The 24,936-nt window shown below is 34.8% G+C and overlaps 2 protein-coding genes across 9 annotated transcripts in view; one reads left to right on the top strand and one right to left on the bottom strand.

Moving 5' to 3' along the window:
* Positions 1 to 24,009, bottom strand: part of hth (homothorax) — a 282,966-nt gene extending 258,957 nt beyond the window's left edge. For all 8 annotated transcript variants that reach the window (XM_053757907.2, XM_053757911.2, XM_053757910.2 and 5 more), the window contains exons 1-2: positions 23,720 to 24,009; positions 338 to 510 (exon numbers count right to left, since the gene is read on the bottom strand). In XM_053757907.2, the coding sequence (XP_053613882.1) occupies positions 338 to 510; positions 23,720 to 23,734 (188 nt within the window). In that variant the 5' untranslated portion in view covers positions 23,735 to 24,009. The remainder of the gene's footprint in view (positions 1 to 337; positions 511 to 23,719) is intronic.
* LOC128677219 (piggyBac transposable element-derived protein 4-like) lies at positions 1,312 to 4,349 on the top strand. Its single transcript, XM_053757906.1, has 2 exons — positions 1,312 to 1,686; positions 1,861 to 4,349. Exon 2 carries the CDS (start codon positions 1,861 to 1,863, stop codon positions 3,811 to 3,813), a length of 1,953 nt encoding a protein of 650 aa, XP_053613881.1. The 5' UTR covers positions 1,312 to 1,686; the 3' UTR covers positions 3,814 to 4,349.
* Positions 24,010 to 24,936: the final 927 nt, after the last annotated feature.

Raw genomic sequence — 24,936 nt, 5'->3', positions numbered from 1 at the left:
CGCACGCATGAGAGGGAAACACTTAAGGTGTGTTACTAAATAAGTAGCACAGTGTAGGTAAAGTCAAAATATGCGAGCAGATTGGAGGAGCTAAGGAGGCGAAACGCGTGGCAATTGTCTGTCAAATAATGACGCCAAAGACAGTGTAAAGTGAAGAAGACAAGCAGAAATGAAAACTAAGAGCCTTCATGACTAAGGTTGAGACATAGAAAGTGATCAGATAAGAGAAAGAGAGAGACAAAACCTGCGTCACGCAGCGGACGTTAAAACAAGTTAGGTCTACTCCAATACCCCATAACATCTATAGTAAAAAATCACACTTTACCACCCGACTCACCCGTATATTGCGTCTTTGTCCCGCTTGTGTACGAGAGGCTCCCCGGGCAGCGCGTGCGCAGGCGCCGCCGGCGGGGGGTAGTGGACTGGAGGGAGGTGGGGGTGCGTCAGTCTGTGTTCGTGGTACATCGCGCCTCCCTCCATATAGCCTCCGCCGTGGAGGCTTTCGTCGTACTGAAAGAAGAGAAAATCATTAGATGGCATGTCAACTCGTGAACGGAATTCATCAACTCGGGAACGATTTATACTAAGACATTTGTCATTTTGGCAAATGGACTTTTTTGATAATGACCAGTATCAAAAAGTTTAGGACAAGACATTCTGAAGTACTGAACATTTTTAGGAAAATAACCTCATGACGCTGGACTTTTTAAGGCACTAGTCATTGTGAGACGTTACAGGAGACTGGACTCTTTAACATATCAGACATTGTAGGAGACTGGACAATGCAGCCCAAATGATAAAAATGTAGTAAAAAAAAATTTTCTAATTTGATTGCAAATAATAGAATATTCTTTTCAAAATACCTTAAATATTATTGAGTAACACAAGTAGCCAAACTATTTGAAAATGTTTTAAAAACTAATCGATTCAATGGATATCTACAAATATTCACTCATAGTGGAAGACACTGACGTGCTATACAGACTCCACATGATGTACCAAGCAAATCACACAAGCTGACAATCACAATCCATCTTAATTCGTCATGTAAGAATTCAGCATTAAATCATTAAATTTTATTGAAGCACCTTAATTTTTGATATCCCTATAATAGTTTCGATTGTTATATTTCTGTAATGCTTTTAACACATAACCATCCATTAAAACTTTAATTTTGATCTATCAAACAATAAATCTTACAAATATTATCTAAGAATTATTGTAATACAAAACGTGTTACTCGTATGTACCAAAAACCGAGATATAAAAACAAAAGCGCTGTATAAAACGTTATCATATAAATTTAATTTATTCCTATGTTAACACGTTCGCTGACAGTACGTCGAAAGGCGGGAAATTTAAATTATGCATTGTGACAGTACGTCGAACGACGGTCTACTTTTTGTTTAGAAAATTCGCACTACGTCAATCGACGACAATTTACCATACTAGTCTTATGAAGAGCAATATCTACTGTCACATTGTAAGCAATCTCATATTTCTAACTGTCGTATTACCAGGGTTTAAAGGTAGTTTTATATTGCTGTCTCGCTCTTTACACAAACACAAGTGAATGACCCGCGTATGTGTACTACGTCGAGCGGCGTCAACGCACGCTTGTATTCTAGAACATTCAGTCCGGTCAGTGCCGCATTGTGCGCACCACGCGTTTATCGAGCGTAAATCGTAAGTAAAATATTTCAACCTCGTTATTTTTATATGATTATTATTTTAAATGAATACCGTACCTTGTGTAACGTATACTATAGTAATAATACTAATACATAAGAGTCAGTATATGTTCTACTTACACTGTAATATGTATATTTTACTATAATACCTATGACTTATAATTTTTAGATGTCAGGAAACAAGCGCAACCGACGTCCGCTAAATATCTTCGACGAAGAATCTTCAAATTCGGAAGCTGAACCGGACCCATATGAAGACAATGATGGTGATTATGGCTCCGATGAGAACTATGAGCCACAGCAGCAGCTTGCTTCCTCTAGTTCCTCAGAAGATATATTTTCAATTAGAAGGCAACATACGTCCCGAGGCCCGGTTGCTTCATCGGATTCGAGTAAGTCGCATATCACGAATTTAAGTTCAGATTCTGAACCTGACGATAACCCTAACGAACATGGTGTACCAGATTCAGTAGAAAATTCACCATCTCTTGTCGTATCTCTGTTTTCTCAGTCTGATAATATAGATTCTACAGTACAACGAAAATCTCCAGAACCTGAAGAGCAGTTGTGGTCAAATACTACTGACGGAATTCCCGATTTTGAGTTCGATTCCGCTTCACAAGGTATACAATTTGAAGTTAGTTCTCTAACTAGTGTTGAACAGGTCTTCGACCATGTTTTTCCAAAAGAGTTGATGGAATATCTCGTCCAGTGTACTAATAATTATGGCACAGCCTTGTGCAATTTGAACAGACCTTCCACTCGTCATTGTCGATCTCAGTCTTTTCGTCATGTTACCCTTGAAGAAATGAGAAAATTTCTTGGACTTTCATTACTACATGGTCATGTTCGCATTCCTAAACAACAAAAACTATTTACTCACGATGACCCTCTGTATTTTCATCCGATATTTCCACACACAATGTCTTCGCGACGTTATGAGCAGATACTTCGATGCTTATGTTGTTCAGAGCTGGGCGCAAAAGGTGCTGATAAGATAAAAAAAATTATTGACATATTAACTATGAATTTTAGAAACGTCTACAAACCTGAAAAAGAGCTTAGTTTAGATGAATCGTTATTATTATATCGAGGTCGGCTTTATTTCCGGCAATACATTAAATCTAAGAAGGCAAGATATGGAATAAAGTTCTATGTACTAGCAACCGCTGATGGTTATGTTTTGGACGTAATAATGTATAGCGGAAAAGACGACAGCAATATGTCGACTGGTTCAGAATGCACAAAACTTGAACGGTTAGTAATGCAATTGATGGGACCGTATTTATTGAAAGGCCACCATCTTTTCATGGATAACTATTACAACTCAGTTAATCTTTCCCAGCGACTGTTAGATTTAAAGACACACACTAACGGTACACTACGAGTAAACAGGAAAGATAATCCGAAGGAAGTAGTTGACAGAAAATTGAAAAAAGGCGAACATGTTTGGGTTAGGAAAAATAAAGTATATGTTAGTAAATGGGTTGATAAACGACCGGTTACTATGTTGACCACAAGAGACCATCCCCGTATGATAGAGACTACCAACAGATATGGAAAAATTGTTAAGAAGCCTATAGAGGTAGCAACATATAATAAGTTCATGTCCGGAGTAGATAGGTCTGATCAAATGATTAACTATTATTCATCGCCGAGAAAAACCATAAGATGGTATAAGAAAGTGCTTTTTCATCTCTTGGACACTGCGGTATGGAACTCGTTTTATTTATACAAAAAATATGTATTGAATAATTCTAAATATGAGTTATCTATGTATCGGGAGCAGCTGATTAAAAAATTGATAGACTTGAAAGAAAATTGTAAGGGCAAAGATTTACTGTTGACTATAAGCAAAAATAATAATAGACTACACAACAACCTCCAAAAAAATATTGTTGATCCCAGTCAAGAGCCTAAATTTTGGGGACATTGGCCAAGACGCCAGCCTGCACCCGAAAATTCTAAGAAAAAATACTCGTTTCTGATGTGCAAAATGTGTTCCAAGAATAAGAAAAGAGTCGAAACTAGCTACAGGTGCATTGGTTGCCCTGGACTTCCCGCATTATGTCCTGAATGTTTCCAAGACTACCACCAACTCCTGGAACAGCAAGCACAGTAGTGTTCTTAGCTCTTATTAATATTTTTATTTCGCCACAAAAAAAATCAAAAATAAATAATGGATAAAAGTTCCAGTTCATAATCTTGTCGAGCTAATTAATATATTTTTTTACGACTGATTTTATCGAATAAATAATTAAGTAAATAAGAAGTACTAATATAAAACGTAAAAAAATACATGTTTTTTTTCAAAGTTAAATTATTTTAATTATGATTGTTAGCAATCAGTGATAGAAGATCTCATTATGTTAAGTTTACATATTTTGCCAAAAGTTTAATTATTTCATAACATTTTTCTCTTCAATTTGTTGATTTTATTTGTTTTTATTAAGTAAGTAAATGAATGATGAAACTGTTATTCGGGTTTGAATTTTTTTATTTTTTTACCTTTGCAATATCAAGAAAACTGTAAAAGATGGATAACATGTCATTATTTCATTTTCGAGTTTATTTCATTAATATAATAACTTACTACTTTCGTAAACGTTTTTTTTTCAGTAATATACTGAAATTCAAAATAAAGAATTATTTTAGAAATTGGTTTTTTACTTATTTCCTTTTTCTTTAAACGTCTAAGAACCGTTAGAACTATACTAACGACGAATAATGTCCAACAAAATATTACGTTAATAGACGTTGTATCTTATTCATGGATATAAACATGTATCCGACAGAAAACAACGTCGGTGGACGTTGACGTCGTTGGGCGTAGTGTTCTATTTAAGCAGACAAATATATATGGAATACGACACTACGTCGGTAGACGTTGACGTCTTGGGGCGTAGTGTCGTATTAAGATATAAAGTTGTATGTCCGTCAAGGCACTACGTCTGTAGACGTTGACGTCTAGGGACGTAGTGTCGTATTAAGTTGTATAGTTATATGTCCGACAAGGCACTACGTCTGTAGACGTTGACGTCTAGGGACGTAGTGTCGTATTAAGTTGTATAGTTATATGTCCGTCAAGGCACTACGTCTGTAGACGTTGACGTCTAGGGACGTAGTGTCGTATTAAGGTAGAAAAAATTGCATGCACATAGCACTACGTCGTTGGTCGTTCACGTCTCCGAACGTAGTGTCGTACTAAGACATAATTTAAATGTTATTTTCTGTAAGTACGTCAGTCCACGGGGTATTATTTTGTATGGAACATTTTACTGCCGTATTGTCGTATCAAAGAAAGTGCTTACTGTCAGCGAACGTGTTAAGGGTCAATAAAAAACCTACAATTAAAAAGGGGAGAACTCTTTCGTTGAATATTTATAAAAAATTGTAAAGTCACTATGAGATGGTCATTTGAGAGTATCAATTAACAGAGCTTTTAAAAAGCTTCGGGCTTTTAAGCTCTCAAGTTTGACAGGCTTTGTCTTACCAACGTGTGCTGGTAATTAAATAAGTTTTTGTTTATGGCAACATTTCAGGTTTAAAACTCAGATTAACGAGCGTCAAGATGTGACAAACTATATTTATATTGTACTCACAAACTTATTAAGACATAAGAAAAGTTCTGATTGGTTGCGAACAAATTCTTACAGCTAGTTAGGACATAACTATTACTCTGTACTCTATTTATGATGCGGGTGACAGCTGTCAAAAGCATACATTTACGCTCTGTCTCTTTCGCTCATTTCATAGTTGCACTGCACTATAATATCACCTGGAATATTACTGCAAAAAATATACTATAATCTATGACGCATTCTATATTTGAAAGATTTGTCCAGTTCATACACAGTTTCTGTCATACTACCCTAAAATTGGCGGGAAAAGTCGTTTAACCATGTGTTGTAATTATTACCAATATTTTAGACAGTCTGTCGTGCTAATTAAAAGTTTGCAGTGTCACCAGAAATAGAACTGATATACCTAAAAACATTTTAATCGGAAATGCATCAAAAGTAATGAGAAAGTGTCAAACTAGTTCTGGATCATCAGTCTGCGACTCTTTAGCTAATGCAAACTATCTCATATTAAAAGGTATCCCTGAAATCCGTACCTATTTTTGGTGGTTGATGTTCGTTATGAATGCCAATCATAAAATTGAACAGCATGTTTTATGAATTTATTATCTATTTAAATTAAATTGTCAATTTAAGAACATTAGCCAATTTGCTACATTTTGACAGCAGTCTAAAATGACATTTATTTATATTTAGTCAAACTTAAAGTAGGTTAACTGTATGATTTGAAACTGGGCCCTTCAGATTACGGGTATTTTTAAATATTTATCATCTAATTCCGATTAGTTGAAGAACCCATTTTATCAGTAGGTATGCGAAATATATAAATACAAATAGGTATTTCTGTTTGCGACGTCACATTATGTAAATTCTGGAAAAATCCATCAAAGCTTGACATGAGTTCGTTCAAATTTGATCTCCAACCTCCTGAACCAAAACCGTATTGCAAAGCAGTAAGGTTTGAATTACCTAATTCCTATAATTATTTATTAAACAATAGAATTTAAAGAATTAATGTTTATTCATGAAGACATTTACAATGTCTATATTAAATAAACTGTTACACCTCGGCTTGGTTTATTAACATTTTGTTGGTATAAAATTTTAAGCGGAGTGATTACGTTTTTAATTATTCGAAACAAGTTCTGAGAGTGGAATCATAAAACTCTTACTGATAAACATTATATGAGTGTGTAGTTCCCACCTCGAAATTTATTGAACTGTTTCGCGATTGAATATTTTAAATGAATTATATTTCAATGGCTGATAGATATACATATTTGAAAGAGTTTCATAAAGGATTTCACAATATAAAAAAAATATTGGCAGAGAGAAAAGAAAAATCAATGTAATATTTGACACCACTATCCCAATTTTACCTCCCAATCTTCTCCCCCTACCTCGTGGTGCTTAAAACATTCTTTGGAGCGCGCGCCTTGCCATCAAATACGGTGACTATGCGTTTTGAAGACTCGGGACCTGTCATTAGAACATGTGATACGCCTCCGAAGTACTACGTAAAGTAAACGTACAAATTAATATCGAACATCTGCTTGGATATGTTTTTTTTTTATAAGAATGGTGTATTTGGTCTTTTTGTTTTTTATCTTTCGTACTATATTTCTTACTTAAGCAATTTATGTTTAAAATCCTAATTCTAACTAATATTATAAAAAATGCGTAAGAAGCTCTTCACGTTGTATCTACTCAAACAATCTTCTTGAAATTTTGTGTCCTAAGTAAAGTTGAACATAATTTATCAATTATACATATATATATATAACTGATACGTTATGTAAAACACAGTTTAATGCAATCTCGTTATCAGTTCAATCTGCCATTCGATGCAAGGAAAAAGTTGGTAAACAATACAAAGGCGTAAGGTCGGCAAAACAGGTTGTGTAAATGTTTAAACTCACTTGTAACATGTGCTTGGGTGTACCACATATATATACCTACGGCCTATAACTATACCGTCTTGTGACTACGACGTATTTTTCTACAAGGTTTCCATTCATTAATATTAAAAATTAAAATAAATGCAACGTTACAAAGCAAAAACGGAATAATTATCAATTAGGTGTAAACGGACACAAAAATTACTCTACGTGATGGAAATTGAATGCTAACTAATTGACCTATAAACGTGAAACGCAAAGTTGGGAGAAGAAAATAAATTATTCCGATAATACATTGCTTCGATAAATAATTATAAAGGTTGGTTGACGACCTGCGTGGTCACCATACCGGACTGCTACATTGGGGGTCCTGGGTTCGATCCCCGGTCAGGTCAAGATGGAAAATGAACTTTTTCATATTGACCTGGGTCTTGGATGTTTATCTATATATGTATATGGTATAAAATATAGGTAGTATCGTTGAGTTAGTATCCCATAACACAAGTTTCGAACTTACTTTGGACCTAGCTCAATCTGTGTGATTTGTCCATACATATTTCTTCTTCATAGTCGTATTCCTCATGGCTGAGGGTCGTGCTTGTTACGTGGAATGAAACACACACAACAACTATCTTGGCATTATTATAGGAGTGGTTTGCCATTGCCTTCTCCATTTCACATCATAAGATCATTCACATCACAAGTTAATAAGAATCAACCAGTGTGCAGGTCTCCTCACGATGTTTTCTTTCACCGGAAGCAAGTGGTGGTCGATGAAAACTACTATATATGAGTCAGATTGGTACATACAAACTCATGTGGCACGAGTAGGATTCGAACCTGGGACCTTTCGATTCACAGGCGGGCGTCTTAACCATTACACCACCACCCGCTTTAAACCATGCATATTTACATATTTATTTATTTTCTTGTTTCATATTTAGAACGCTGGTTTTTTTTTAATTTTTTTCTCCCTCCATTTTTTTGACAACTCTGTAAGATGTATCTTTCTTGTATTAATTTTGATTAATGTACTTATTTTCGTGCAATAAAGTTATTACAAACAAAACTCTCGCATTTGGACCGAACGTGGCGCCTGAAAATTAACTTTACATAAGTCTATTAAACTCATGGTTAAAAAAAATAGCGATAACATAAGCTGAGCATATTCCTTTCAATACTTTCATCTGCCTTTTATACCATAAAATAAGAATGTAAAATTAGTCTTTAAGAATATGACAATCAATATTTTATTGTCGTTTTGGTCTTTAAAAATTGATGTGCACAACAATTGGTGTTGATATGCGGAGGCTATTGCCCAGCAGTGGGACCTCATAGCCACATGAAATAAAAATTAAAAAGGGTTTCAGAAATTTTGCTGACTGTACTTTAGTCTTACAGGCAAAAGGAAAAAAAAACTCTATACAGCTATGACTTCATTAATTCCGATTCAGTATTTCTTTGTCAGTGTGAGATAATTGAACTATATGTTCATTCACTATCTTAAAAAAAAAAAACTCTTATACTGATCTTGTTTTTCTTACCTCTATTCTTGTTATAAGGCAACATTTTCCTAGATTATACACTTTTGCATCCGATATGTAATATACTCACTGACGACCTCGGTGGCGCAGTGGCTTGCCTCTGAACCGAGAGGTCCCGGGTTCTAATAATATATTTTATGATTAAAGTCAAAAGAAAAAATAAATAAAATTAAATATATCTTTACATATACCGGGTTCGATCCCCGGCCGGGTCATGATGGAAAATGATCTTTTTCTGATTGGCCCGGGTCTTGGATGTTTATTTATATAAGTATTTGTTGTAAAATATAGTATCGTTGAGTTAGTATCAGTCAGGCTCAAACAAACGAGTGATTTTTTTTCCGTTTAATGGATATAAAAATCGAATTAATCCCACTTAATATTATAATGTGAAAGTATGTGATGATGTAAATGTGTTTGTTACTCTTACGCGTAAAATCTACTGAACGGATTGTTGTGAAATTTGATACACAGATAGAATATAATCTGGAATAACACATAGGTTATTTTTTATCCCGAAATTCGCACGAAGCCCCGGGGCGCAGCTAGTTCATTCTATATAATTATCTTAGTATTTTAGGTACTTGACTATTATTTTGATAAATATAAGTATCCTTTTGTGTACGGAACCCTAAAAACTAAACGCTACAATTTATGTTTGCGGAAATGCAATCAAACCCCAGCGCCATAGCTCTGTAAGCTCTACTAGAAGTGTACAAAGAAAAATATCCAGTAACGGCGCATGACCGAACATGGTATAAACGTCGATTTTGATTTGTTGCCTTTTTACGAGCTATTATAGCCCTTACAGCCCACTCCGTTCCTGTTTGTGCTGCAGACTTAATTGTCACTCAAATCGATTAACTAATCGATTTGCAAATTAACTTTTCACTTTTGTAGGTTTATAGCTCTGGATTTTGTATCGTAAGCACACGAGCTAGCTCGCGCTCAGGAGTTTCTTGTATGTTTATGTTTGAAATATTTTTTTTATCAGACTACGACATTAGATCAATAGTTATACCTTACAAATTTGTTTACGAGTTTAATAAAAATTACTATGACTCTCTCTGTGTTGTTTTTATGTAAATTTATTAAATGTACGTACAGAATTTTCTTTTCTGTTATATTATGTCCTTTGAAGTATCAAATGCCTGGTGAATATCAATGGAGGATGCTATATATGACATACGTACAGAAGGTGATTTTATAAATGAGCCCTTGCATAACATTCTCAATGTGTACACGGAACGAGAAAGAATTCAGAAAAAAAAATTGTGATATCATAAATTTTCGTCGTTTGTACGATCAGCCGAACTGTCAAATTGTACGGGAGTTCAAAATGAAATTATATTTTTTTTGCTACAGAATTCTATGGATTGCATATTTATCAACCAAACATATATATATCAAATATATCAATCTCTCTCATATAAAAATCAAATATATCGATCAAATAAACATATACCCTGTATATGTGGCTATAATATCGTAATGGTTTAAAGCTATTAGCTATTTCATATTCGAATCTACGTATTTATAATAATCACACCTTATATTAACCAATCAGGAACGAAAACAAAGCTGAAGGAATTAATCATTGCGTATATTACCAAACAAAAGTAATTCGACTCCACGCCATTATGAGCCTTAATGTAAGGCTGTAAAGCTTATTTGTCCATAGACTTGAAAGCCGACAGAAATGGCGCCCGATTTTGTTAGTACATAGAACAATAGTACAGTTGTTTGCAGTGTAAACAAATTTGTAGGACGCATTTACAACAATTATATTAATACCTACATTTTGCACATAGCAAATATTTTTTTATTGGTTAGAGACACGCTTTTATCAAATAAATTCAAATGAGTTTAAAAAAAGAACTCGATAAACCTTTTTTTTAAAATAGATTAGAAGTAACACTAATTATAACATACCTACCATACCAAGCCTATTTTAATTGTAAAGTAGTTGTTTACGTTCCAATCTAATCTTATAACTGAACATTTTATACTAACTTTTGTTATATTGTACAGAAAACAGTCATTTTAAAAGACAATAATTAATTTACCACAATTACGGCCATTCTAAACGACGCGTTGGTGTGACCACATTGACTGATTATATTTGTAAAAAAAAAGATACACGATATTGTACGTAATAAAAAACCTACACAACTCCGTTACACTGTCACTTCGACAAGCCTACAGACATGAGCCAGTCATTGTTGTAACGGAACGTAAAAATGAAAGGAAGAAAAAAAAAGAAAATTTTGTCGCCAGCCAGTTCCAAGCACGCTTTGCATGACGTGTTTGGAACTGGCTGGAAAGAAAAAAATGTTGCTGTGTTTTGGAAACTTCACTATCAATCAAATTGGAGTGGCCGCACGCCATGACACAGATCGGGAACGCTGACGTCATGCGTTGTAGGCGTTTGTCACATTACATGTGGCCGCAACCCGTTGCCAACCTAACAAAGTTTAAACCTTATTCCCCCGATTCAAAGCATTCTATCATTCTTGACGGCTGTCGAACACCAATGGAATAAAAAATATTTTCCCATAAATTTTTAGGTCAGTGCCAGCACACATTCCTACACGTATGAGGGGATGAGGGTAATTAAAATTCTATAATGATGATATCGGCGCCTCTGCATTACGAATGCATTGTCGCAGTTGATCAAAAGCATAGTTTGTTAATTGTGGCATTAATTGTTGCAAAAACACTTTGTGATAGTAGCAACAGTTTTACGACTGCACTGGTTCAAAATCCAGGAATCATAACTCAAAAATAGTATAATTTAATCTATAAGCTCATCTTTACTACCCACAAAATATGTAATGACCACCTTTTGACGTTTTGAAAGCCGGTTCCAAAATTAAATGATACGTTTTAAAAATGGAATCGCTCTGTCCCGCCTTTTTTCCGAGATAACCTTTAGTCCATTTATGTTGCCATAACGAAAAAATAAGAATCTTACGTTTTAATTTTTTTAAATGACATTCTTGTGGTTTTTTGCCGATGGGAATCTTTGGTGAGTGAGTAAATAAGTTCTTTCCGAAGGCCGGTTTTTGCGAGCCGTACGGTCTCGCACATTTGTTTCATGGCTTGAAAATATGATTTTGGTTGGCAGGCATTGTCGTGGGTTCCCCGCATAAGTCTCCGTCAAACGCTGATGAGTTCGAGCCCCGTTGCGTTAATTAAAGCCCGCCAATATTAATCGCTTCAGTTATTTAAATTCTGTTTGAAACACGCCCGTGGGTCATCGTTTTTTACGACTTGCGGTTTCGAGATTAGCGTAGGTCGATTCGGAGAAGTAAAAAGAATTAAATATTTGTGGTAACAAATTTGAGTGAGCTGTCCATGAGTTCTCCGAGTCGGAATTCGAAAACAGTGGGCTTATATAAGCACATAAAGGAAAAGCTAAAATGGGACGAGGTTTTCGAACGCAGACGGCTGGGGAAGACAGAAACGTCACTTGTGCGCGACGCGGGGTGGGACATGATGAACGCCACCCTTACTTACCCCGTCCCGCTCGCACTCGCACTTATCCCCATAGTTCTATCTCTTCTCTCTGTCATCTGGCAACGCATTCACATGTCTGGGGGACTACCAGAAGCGATTCGTAACAGTGAATAATGTATTTGAATACTTAGTTCACAATACCTAATAATAATAACACGCCGGTTTGGGAATACTCATTACTGCGCGGAGAATAAAAACCGCGATCATTCGCCAATTTGCGAACTATCATTTTAACACATCAAAATGGAATACCAAAGCGGAGGAGGTAGCAATCATTCAGGTGTGTTTTTATGTATTTTTTTAAATTGATAGTGGTAAATCAAGCATCGTTACGCCATCCGCGACGCTCGTATCGAATTTTACTGCGGCGTTCGGCCCACACGTAATACGACCGTAAAACTTAGAAAACTCTTTATATATTACACCTATAACTCGGCAGAATTGAGACGTGCCAGATGAACGGCCGGCCAATACAGTGACAGTGACCGCTTAAATTTATCAGCAGTATAACGTTATGGCGGGCGCTAGTCATAAATTCCGTTTCATTCATGATCTCTTGAGCGTAAGAGCCTAAAGAATGCTCCATGCGTTTGTTTCACGACCATAAATACTAATAAAACGGCCTCGTTACGGGGGACAGTTCGAAAATCGGGCACAGGCACACGACTTCTTAACGACACCTATTAGGGATCTTCTGTCTGGTCGATTTAATTGAAAAATTGTATCCAGAGCGTTGCAAGAGTTGTATCCGAGTCCCGCGCCGGATGCGGGCCCAGACGTCCATTATTCCATTTGCTCATCCGCATGGGGACCGACACCGCGGCCGCGACAACACCAACACGTGTCAATAAACCGATCGAGCGATCCCAACGCAACCTTAATTACTGGCAACTCTTCACTGTTCTATATTTGAATCGAAACCTAGTAGGTCCTGTTCTAAATTCGAATTTTCGAAGGTTGAACCGGCCAGCTGCAATAGTCACATGCGGCTTTGAAGCGTACATTTCAATATCCATTCTGTAAGCTAGAGTGTTTTTCTTCGTGCGTTTTAAAAATAGAACGCGTGAGCGATGTTCAGCGTACGGATTCGGTCGATTCGCGAGCAGATTTATCGTTCGAAAAGTACCGAGAGGAAACGTTAACACTTGTTTTAAGGCCGCGGATGAAAGTTTTACTTCCCATTCCATTTTTAATTTGAACTCTATAAAATAACAAACACTATAAGTGCACAGTTACAGCCGATCACCTGATTTAAGTGTTATGTTTTGTGTAATCTTAATTGTTAATAACAACATGTAAAATTAATTTAAAATGACCATTAACCCCGCGGCCCAAGATTAGGTTTACAAATTACAAGTGGAACTTTATCGTAATTTCTGCGTAATATGGAATTGTATCGGGCTGTATTGTAAACAGTGAGGTCAATAGCTGGCACATGAACCGGCCGATAGTGCTGCCCTCTTATCGCCGCACTCAGAGGGACAGTCCATACTCTCAGACTCAGATTTCACGTAAATATGCGCTCGTTAAGATAACGATTTACTTGGAGCCGATGCCGCGCGACTTTTTCCTTTTACATGAAACAAAATAACCGGACTACTTAAAGGATTTCCATGTAACTAATAAAAAAGGTATTTAACGCGTTATAATGTTAAAATCACTCCGTTTTTCCTTTTTTTTTTTTAATTAGTAGATTTTTCGCGTTAGTTTATTGCAACACTTTGTTTATCTGTCAGTTATATTAATATGGATCACACCTTAATGGTGACCGAAATAGTGAATGCCTCCAATGCGCGCGTTAATCTAATTTATAATATCTACCGTTTTATTTTTATATAGGTAACTTCCTCTCATAAAAGTGTCGTGCTTTATGTAATATATGACCAATTTTCATATAGGTAATAAACTGTTGCCTTTTCACAGTCCGTGAGCACCGGATAACAAGTAGGTAAGAACAATTTTTCTCATCTAATTTAGAAGTTCAAGTACTCCTATGTAATTGATAATTTTCACAACATTACACGGTTATTTTGACAATTTAGTGATTGTTTGTATGGAAATTAAGTATTTTATGCTGATATAAACTCCATCCTACACAAATTGATCGAGTATAATTAACCTAGAAATAATAATGAAACAAACAAAGTAAATAAACGGTGATTTATGCGTAATAAAATTTAATTGAAAATCGAATAGACAATGCGCCATCCGTTAGTTTAAAAATTTTAAAAAACGAACGGACGGCGCTCGTTCTCTACGGGCAGTGTTGCCAGCAAAAAGTGTGAAAAAATGTACCATCATAAATAACGTTGACATAGAACCGCCCACGTGCGCCTTATTAGCGTTTGTCCGTCTGTACGTTCGTTACCTCTATTGTGGCTGTGAATGCGAGATTAGCCACACCGCACTCGTGATTGACTATTTAAAGTTACATTCTGAGTGACGCGGCTCTGAACCTGAGGAATTTATACCTCTTTGTGGCACTTAGTGCTTGGTATTTCGAAGTTTATATTATATTAGCTTTTGCCCGCAACTTCGCCCGCGTTTATTTCGCGCGTACGCTCATAACTAATTATCTCTGGATGTAAGCAATGTATCGCGATGAAACCTATACCAGATTTTAAGTTAGACCTACCGCTATACAACCAGTATATACATATTCTATCCAATATAGTTTTTGCGTGATACGCGAACAAATATAGGTCCGGACAGGCATAAATTAAAAAAAAAATGTCTTGTATTAAACCCATAAAGACCCCCATATTTTTTCTTTAATATGTTCTATGTACATACATAGCCCACTTACAGATATATATTATATGTATAGACGAACAAGAAATGTAATATAATCGAGTATTAATTGCTAACAGCAAATTAACGACAGTAAGTGTTTTTTGATATCTTACAATATTTAATTTTGGGCCTATTTTTATACATATACCTACTTTTATAAGTTTTAACATTTGACCACACGCGTGTGGTCGCATTGTGAACAACATATTATTAAAACTATTTATTTACTTTGACATTTGATTTATACAAAAAAAATTCAAGATTTCTGTGCTTTGTGTGTAGAAAAACATAACAACAACACACTGTAAATAATATTCAATTTACCTAACCGACCATAAACTAAATTGTACTGGATAATACATTCTCAACAAGATTTACAGGTTATTTATACTCGGACAATCGCAACACGGGGCGCCATATTTTACTAAAGATATGATACGAATATCTCATACATGACTCTTTCTTACGTTTTGTACATTTTCCGACAAGGATAGCAGCTGTTGTCATCTCACTCGCACTATTTGTTCATAATATAGTTGAACCAAAGACAAAGGCGTGGTTGTTTTTGGTTTATGTATACTTAGATACCTACACACACATAGAGTTATTTATAATTGATAACCGTAGATTTAGAGCAGTTCTGGCGAATAAGTACGATACAGAGCTAAAACAAATACCAATATAATATTCGCAAAAGTATATAATGATTTTCAGAAATCAGTAAATATAATTGTTGTATTTTGAGAGATATAATTTATATAAATCATAAAAAACGGTTAAACATTACTAACAAAAAATACAAATAAAATCCGAATGTCCTCTTCGAATTACGAATTCTTAATTTATTTATTTTTGGAAGATTTTAATAAAGATTTCCAAGGCAGGGATCACAGACGCGTCTTAGTGGCCAGCCACAGTCGGGACTCGATCGCTCTTGGCAATAATTTGGTCATCGCCCCTGCTCAGACCGACACCGAAAACAACACACCGTTTCAAACAGAAATAACCTATTGGGACTGTATAAATCCAATAGTAACTCAGCCAATTAAACACTAAATGCGTCCTTGGCTTCTCAGCTGTTTGCTATCGGTGCTATTAATCTTCTGAATGATCTAGGCCAATAATGGTTTAATGACTAGGTAGGTTTGCGTTTGTATTATGCATTTTGGTCTCTAACTCTTGTATCTGTTACAAATTTTCTTCTTCTGCAAACGCAACAGATTTTCCAAAAATCTATAAGTTTAAATATTTGTAACCATCACAAATAGTTACAGTTGAATCTCACTGTAACCAATCTGGATTTAATATTAACCAGAGACCAGGCTTAAGATTTCAACAATAGTGGCAACGAAGTAAAGCTAATGTAACAGATAAGATAGGTACTAATTATCCGTAACGGCTTACTATTCATCTCGCGGAGGCCATAACTCTAAAAAGTGTCAACGCCGAAAGCCCGCCTAAATAGCCCGCTAACGGACCGTCGTGATTCCAATTTCAAACCTCGTTATCGTACTCCCGAAAAAAGAAACCCGGAGCGCGATATTCGAAAATCGAAAAAGAACCCCGGAAAAAAGGCGACATTTAAAAATGGAACTTTCTATATTCGTATGCGCGCAATCGGCCATTTTGGAAATGTTTTCCTCTAGATTTCGATGCGTGCACATGTTCTGCGGTCAGTACCCGACGTTAGAACGTTATTCCAAGTTCCAACCCTTCGGCTATTACAATAAAGCTGAATCATCTCGCTTCAATTAATATTGTTTAATGTATCTAGATCCCGGCGGCTTATTAGAGGAATTATATAGTTTCGGGTGTCGCATTCGTCGATCTGTGGATCATCTTGTTTGAACATCGAACGATATAATACGGCACGGAAGAGAAATATGACAACAATGTAACACAACAGCCGCTAAGCGCAATCAGATTGATATATTTGAACTGATTGATTTTATAGGTAAGGCGGCAATAAATGCTATTGTAATTACGTTTACATCCTATCAAGAATTCGGTGGGAGCGCTTCTAAAGAGGATGTAACACAATAAACCCTCAAATTAGCGACCGCGCGAATTAACGTTGAATCTAAAGTGCGCAATTAAGGCGCGTCTACAAAGAGCCAATTCGAAAATGAACAGCGATATTCAAATTGAAAAAGGAACGCGATTCGAATAAAACAATGAGAAGCGGGTACCTGCCCGCGGGTCGTCGGCATGCCGAGAGGAGCGTCGTATCTAGACAGGGTTGCCAACTTAAAAAAAGATTTCTTAAAATAACTTCTACAATTCCCGAATTTTTTTATTAACGGACATGTCGTGAAATTCTTATAAATACTGTTCCAAACATTTAATAAAAATTACATTTTAGAATTATTATTTTTTAGATAATCGCGCATCGTCAACCGGGGCTGCGAATCCAAATCAAAAACGGAACGGAACATAAATTTAAATAACAAATTAGTGGGTGCGTTTATAAAGCGCATCGCCATCAGACTGACTTGAATTGATTTTGTTATTCCGATTATGTTAAATTATTTTTATATTTTGCCGACGCAACTATAATTTTCATATAAGTACACTTATTGCGATACAAGTGTTTTTTCTTCTTCTCGTGCTTCTATTTTATGTGAATTAACAACTTTAGAGCCTCTCTGATAAAAACATAACTTAAATTAATTAATTTAATGAATTTAAATAAACAAATTAGTGTAAAGTCATCATCACTCGTTAAATAAATTTAATTAATTTACTAAGCACATTCTCAACTCTCATATATATAAAATACAATAAATATATGAACTGAACAGACTGTACAACATCTTCCGTGTATTCAATAAATTCTATAAAACAGATAAGAAAGTGGACGATGATATTTTTTTTTCTTTTTATAACAATCTGAATCGTCGCATCCATCTTCCGAGTCGAGCCGAGCCGTAATCTTTCTATTTTCTGTTAATTTCCCGGTGGGGCCATTAGAGGCGCAGATACAAAAACAAATACGTTCCAAATTCAAATCTACGCCCACAGAGTTAAGAACAAGTGACGTAAGTAGGATTTTTTTCTTAAAAATATAATCCACATTGAAAAATGGCCAGTTCTAATCGCGCCATATCGCATTAAAAATTTTGGTAATGTGACCAACCGGTCTCACTGGCTGTTTTATTATTTTATTATAATAATATATCATTTGGAACACTATTATATAATAACATCAACTAATTTATCTGGTCAGAGTGGCAATGACCGTTTTAAAAGTGACATATTATGTAAAATGAATTTGTTAAAATGTTTTTTTTTATACATATATTTGTTACAAGTCGCCAGCACAACAAATTGGGATACCTAACTAATCTACCTTATTCGTAAGAACTGGGCTATAAAACATACATTTTCCTATCCCTTTAGTAAATTTTTACTATGAAATAATATTTTAAAATAATGCTGACTCCTATTTTATATTATTATTATCCATAAAATGAATACTGTGAAATCGGTGCCGTGTTCAAAATTTAATTATTTATTTTTAAACAATCATACGTGAATATGCCTTAGTATCTAAAATTAATATATATATATATATATATATATATATATATATATATATATATATATATTCTGTTCAATAAAAAGTATATGTTTAGTACCTGAATTTCAGCCTATATGTTAAAACACATTTTATTTTATGGGAAATAAGTAAAGGTATGCGTTGTGCTGTAAAAAAATGGGGCGCTTTGAAATTATTTCTTTTGGCGATAAGATAAAATAACAATAAAAAATACTTTAGCGAGCGTTAAAATGAACACAAAGAAGGGTGGCCCTTTCTCTAACGCAAGATTCTGTTTTATGAAACTTTTAGTTTGGAATATTTAATATTTTACAAATCACATTTATATTTTATTGTAATACAATAAAAAATGTTTGTTGCCGATTGTTTTTCCTAAATTTAATAATTATGATAAATATATCATATCGTAGCTTGTTAAATTATAATTAATACAATTTTTTTTATATAATTTCATTAAATAAAATAATACCGTACCTATACATTTCAAATGTTTTAAATGAATATTGTATTTTTCAATATACGTATCTCATAAAGAAAAATCTGTCTGGCTTACACAATTTTAGGTTAATTTGTAAACAATATGATAATAGTTTTGCATTACATATTGTCAGTTTATTACTGAATAAGTTATATGCCTCAACATTATACATCCCCCCCCATTGGTATACATAAATTTATTACTTTTGTATCTTATATTTCACAAACGCCAAATATATAAAACGAAAATCGTACGTACAGTCACGATAATTTTACTAAGTAGTGATAATTTATTTTAATAAATATTTATTAATGTAGTGAACATTCGAATTAATTTACATAAGCAACACATAACCTACAATTTTTACCAGAACCAATTACATTGCGAGGGACCCACTTGTATCATGTTGCCAGTGCAAAAAATTACAAAATATTTTTTAATTTTTTATCATCTCTCCACTAATGGCGAGGCATTTTTCGACATTTTCAACATAAAATCGAGTTGTTTTATCGCAAAATTTGAACGAAATGGTCTATACAATACTGGTATTATCTTTAGTGTGTGAAGTAAGTGGCAACAAGTTTAATGCCTCGGCCGAGGCGCCCGCAGGTTGGCGCGGTCTTAGAAAAAAAAACTCCAGTAATGGCGGACTGTTTTTGTCAGTTTATTTTTTTTTTTTAATCATGAGCACATCGGTGTTTATTTATCATACACTGGCCTAGCAAGTAGGTATGAATTTCGAAAACAGTAATACAATTTTATATGTTTCTAATTTACAAAATTAAATATAACTAAATTTACTTTCCTACGAATATACTCAGGTATATTTAACAAACGGGCCGTCCCGGCTCGCCCGGGTTAAACCATAATAAATTATACACTTGAACCTTCCTCCGGAATCACATTATCTATTCGTAAGACCGTACAAAAATCCTTTAATTTTTGAGTTTTATCGCGTTCATACAAACTGATGGACGCGATTCTATTTATAATATGCACAAGTTGGTCAAGCTACTGCTAAGTTTTAGCTGAGTTTTATAAATAAATAAGGACAAATCACACAGATTGAGCTAGCCCCAAAGTAAGTTCGAGACTTGCGTTACGGGATACTAACTCAACAATACTATATTTTATAACAAATACATATATAAACATCCAAGACCCGGGCCAATCAGAAAAAGATCATTTTCCATCATGACCCGACCGGGGATCGAACCCGGTATATGTAAAGATATATTTAATTTTATTTATTTTTTCTTTTGACTTTAATCATAAAATATATTTTTAAAAGAAAAAAAAATATATATATATATATATTTAATATTTAGATATTTATAAACCATTGATTTTTTTAACACACATAGTCCACAGGCTCGATACCAAAAATATTTGTATAAATTCAACACTCTCAGGTTAATTTTATTGCATATAAAACTTTTATTCCGCTCAAAATGTATAAGGCGTGCAAGATTTAACTAACTGATAAATACCCTTTCCCCTGATCATTTAAAATGCATGTAAGCTTCGCAAAAAGATAATTTTTACTATGACTGTTCGCTTTTACGACATCATGATACAGCCAAAATAATACTAAGTACATGAATAAACAGGTATAAAATATCTACTTAGTACATACTTTTAATTATAACTAAATTTTTTTAAGACCTACAATTACCAATGGCCAAGAAAAAAAAGACGACTTTGTAAAAATTAATTAAATATAGTGATAAATTTAAAAAAATATTCTCCGCTATATCATTCCATTAATTTTATAAGTCCTTTTTTGATGTTAATTAGTGTTTGATAATACCTAATTTATTCCTCGATATTAGTATTTTTATAAGAATTAAAAAGAAAATAGACAAAACCGTGTTCTCAACATGGATAGAAGGTAAGGAAAGATATATAATTAAAAAAACAGTCTACAGACAATGGTTTGAAGTAAAATAAATCTTTTAAAATATATATTTTAGTTTGACACTTATTTTATTTACGATGTGATCAGCTGATCAAGTACAAACACCGTAAATATATACATCGGAGATAATACGATAAAATACCTAGTACCATCTTGGAAAAATATTTATGCAATTATAAATTAAAAAAAAAAAAGAAATCGCAGTTTTGACGACAACGTCAACATTGTGCGTTATCGTGTTCATTTAGTGGGCCACCGAAAACCCAACATTATCACAGATTACAACGCGCTATTAGCAGACAAATTGATATCGTTATCGTCCATATCGTAAAATTTACGATAGCCTCTCACACAATGCTGGACAAGTCTTGTGCAAATATAATTTCGACAGAATTAACGTAGCTAACCAAATTACGGACAATCACCGGCTTAGCGTAAACCCGACGGTTATATTAACGTTGGCTCTTGAACTATAAAGCTTTATAATTTTATCGCACGCTTCGTTGTAATAAAATTTTCGTTTGTATAATTTTAATTTGTATTTGAATGAACTATACTGTCTGTGAGAAACATTGTACTTATACGTAGATTTGATTCAACTTTATTATTAAAAATAATTTATCAATTTGCCTAGTAGGTAATAAAAAAACTAAATTGATTGATGTTCTTTTATATTATTAAAACAGTTACATAATATATTACCTATACCTAAATGCAAGTTTCACAAATTTATTGTTATATTAGGTAGGTACACAAAATTTTCAACTGTTCCAATAAAATTCTTGTCGTTTTATTACTTAATACTCTTTTAATATTAAATTGTTGTGTTTACTTTAATAACCATTAATGTTTTTTTATTAATATTGATAAAGTGCAAGCAGATCACATGATCAATAAGTATAATGTATTTTAGATTTTCATATTTCATAATTTTATGCCATTGATAATCTGTCCACACAAATTATTTTCTACATCTAGTGATTTCTACAGCTGGCAACATCATTTGGGCAAAGTTCACTTATATTTCACAAAACAATAAATTTCCTCGACAATTAATCTTTACACTGTGTAAAACACTTTAATAATCCTAAAAGTTAATTATTTCGACATTAAACAATAAAAGATTTTTTACTCCGCGCCATAACACAGCACCGCCTACCTAGCTGTCGTAAATAAATTTTCTTAATAGAAAACAAAGTGGATATCATTTTTTATTTTTAAAACGTAAAGTGGGCCAGTAGGTATACCCTTCTATTTGTGTTTTTCTTTATTAAAAGATGGCTATTACAATTTTATAAAACAAACTTATAGTAACGTGGATGCGCAGTTCCGACGGCACGTTGAATCGCACAATGCCATCTTTCAGTTTAAGTTTTCAATCTCAAAACCTAATGGCGTTTGTGCTAAATACAGTTCATTCGACTATTCGTCACTATTACATAATGTCTAAGATTTGTTATTATTGTATGTACATATTATGACAATAATATGTATTTGATTAATTTATCGCACTATTGTAAAAGTAATTTGAACAAATCGCATGTATTTTCGTATCACAATTACGATTTTTATCAGTGCAACATAATATGTTACGTTATCTTGTTAATATGTTAATTTTTTTTTTGACAATCAAGTTTTATTATTACAAAATATTTTGTATATCAGCTTTTTTAAATTATCTAGATAATAAATTCCAAATGTTTCGTTTTATGACATGTCTACAATTGTTTCTATATAATGCTACTCCGACAAAAGGGATTAAACAACTTTCATATCAGCCTGACAAAAACAATAAGATCCCTAAATCTTTAGAAATCAGTGTGCCGTTAGGCCATCTTTGAGGGGGACAAAAAGTTTTTTTTCTCTCTCTCATTGTCAATTGAATTTTATTGTTGGTTTCTGAGATATCTTTTGTGCGCAACCGTGCGTTCAAAGCTGGTTGTCGCTCGCAAGAGAGCAGTCTCCTACAATGGCACCCTGCTGGTTCCACGTTATCCCATTATAGCGCTGATCTCGCATAGTTCCGTCAGGTGTCCAATATATGATATAAGCATTCATATATGCACCAACGCAGTGTAATGTATTCCTACACACATTACCATGACTGCCGGAGACAATAGGTCTGGTATACGCATCGATTCTCCAAATTTTACTTGTATACGTTACAAATCATTTCTATAACTTCCCACTTTGACATGATTATGACATCGAATAGGCATATCTGATAATATATTGTATGATTTGTACTGTAATTTGGTATGAATGTAATTTTCATTATGAGTGGCCACGGCCTGTGGTGATTCGGCGTATTCTCCGGGCTCATTACGTATTCGGAGCGCGTTTGACTTGTTAAAACAACTCCCGGCGTTCGACATGCTTAATGTGACACTTCACATGTTCTACCTGTTACTTTACATGTCTCAATTTTGATTTAGTTCAGTTACGAGCGCACAATTGTAACACCTTCGCCTGTTATCTTCGCGTTGTTGACAACAGTTCGTTATTCATTGTTTTTACGGATGTTCACGACATTTTTTGGTATTTCATCAAGATTGACGTCTCACTTGTACTTGTTACCTAATCAATCATTATCACTATGTTTTTCAACTCTATCATCACGCCTAATCCTGTCATTATCAATTAATTGAGAATTATCACTAATATTATCATCCCTAGTTTGGCTACTTGTGTGGAATACCACGTGTGTTGGTGTATTGTGTTTTAGACTGTGTACATACCCTAGGCTGAGCCATGAAAGCTCGGCCCGAGCCTGGGTGCAAGGCTCCGCTGGCCACCACGAACGTTTTTCGTCACGGGCCCAACCTAACACAACACACTAGCACGTGAACACATACACATGAGACACCGTCACAGCGGCCCGCTAGCTCACTAGTGTCATACTGCACTCGCGGCGGTTGTTAAGGTTTTGTTGTTCGATCACGGGACGCGACGAGCCGAGCGAGGCGCGGGGAAGCGGGAGGCCCGACGCGCTCGGCAGTCTGGCGGACACTGGCGCGGGCCGAGCGCGCGGAGGCGCCGCCGGGGCGTGCCTGGCCGCCCTACTCGGGCTCCGCCAATCAGCGCGCGGGGAACGCGCAGCGGCGGGAGTCGCCGCGCCCGCCGCCAGCCGCACACCGCGCGCGCGTCTCGCCATACACAGTCGTGCGTGTTTTTTCAACAGTTTTTGCCGCAATTACATGAGAGTTTTCCTCTGTTCGGATTTTCTGGTACCTAATCAAAATTGCTGAGTTCCGATCGTATGGAACGTTGGGATGGCGTGCGTCGGCGATGCGATGGCTTTGGATGTTTGCTTTTATTTATTTTTTTCGTATTTTCATACAGAGTAACTGAATTAGGAAACAAACAACATTTTGTAGAATTATAAACAAGTGTTCGGTGGGTCGGGCACCGCGCATGCGCAGTACTCAGTCATGGCTCGAGATAAAAGTGTTTGATGTGAAAAGTTTGTGAGTGCCAGAGTGACCCGAACCATTCATAATTCAGATCCAATCTCAGGCAACGAATTAGGAATCGAGCAAAAAGGGCCTCACTTTCAAACAATATAGGTGTCTACCAGCCTACTACAAAGGAAAATAAATTCGACTAAGTACTTACGAAATGTTCACAATCTTTCAACTACGTCATCAAAGTAAATTACAATAAGGATTTTGTGATTTCATTTTACACAATCGTAATTTCAACCGCTCTTTTAACGAAATATATTAATAAGCCCAGATATTAAACAAATACATATTTGTCTATATATATAGGTAACGCAATAATATAGAAAAACAAATATTGCGAACAATGAAACGTTGATGGAATCCTCGTGCTCAGTCTATGTTGATCGTAAATACTTGAACATAAGTCAGTCAGTCGAGGTTATATTACTTTCATATTAGGATATAGGAATTAAGGATATAGGATTATAAGGAGTAATATTTTTGTAAATGTT

Source organism: Plodia interpunctella, chromosome 17 (assembly GCF_027563975.2).
Source record: "Plodia interpunctella isolate USDA-ARS_2022_Savannah chromosome 17, ilPloInte3.2, whole genome shotgun sequence".
NCBI classification, from domain to species: Eukaryota; Metazoa; Arthropoda; class Insecta; order Lepidoptera; family Pyralidae; genus Plodia; species Plodia interpunctella.
Note: the sequence above shows the minus strand (reverse complement) of the source record. Positions and strands in the feature narration are given on the sequence as shown.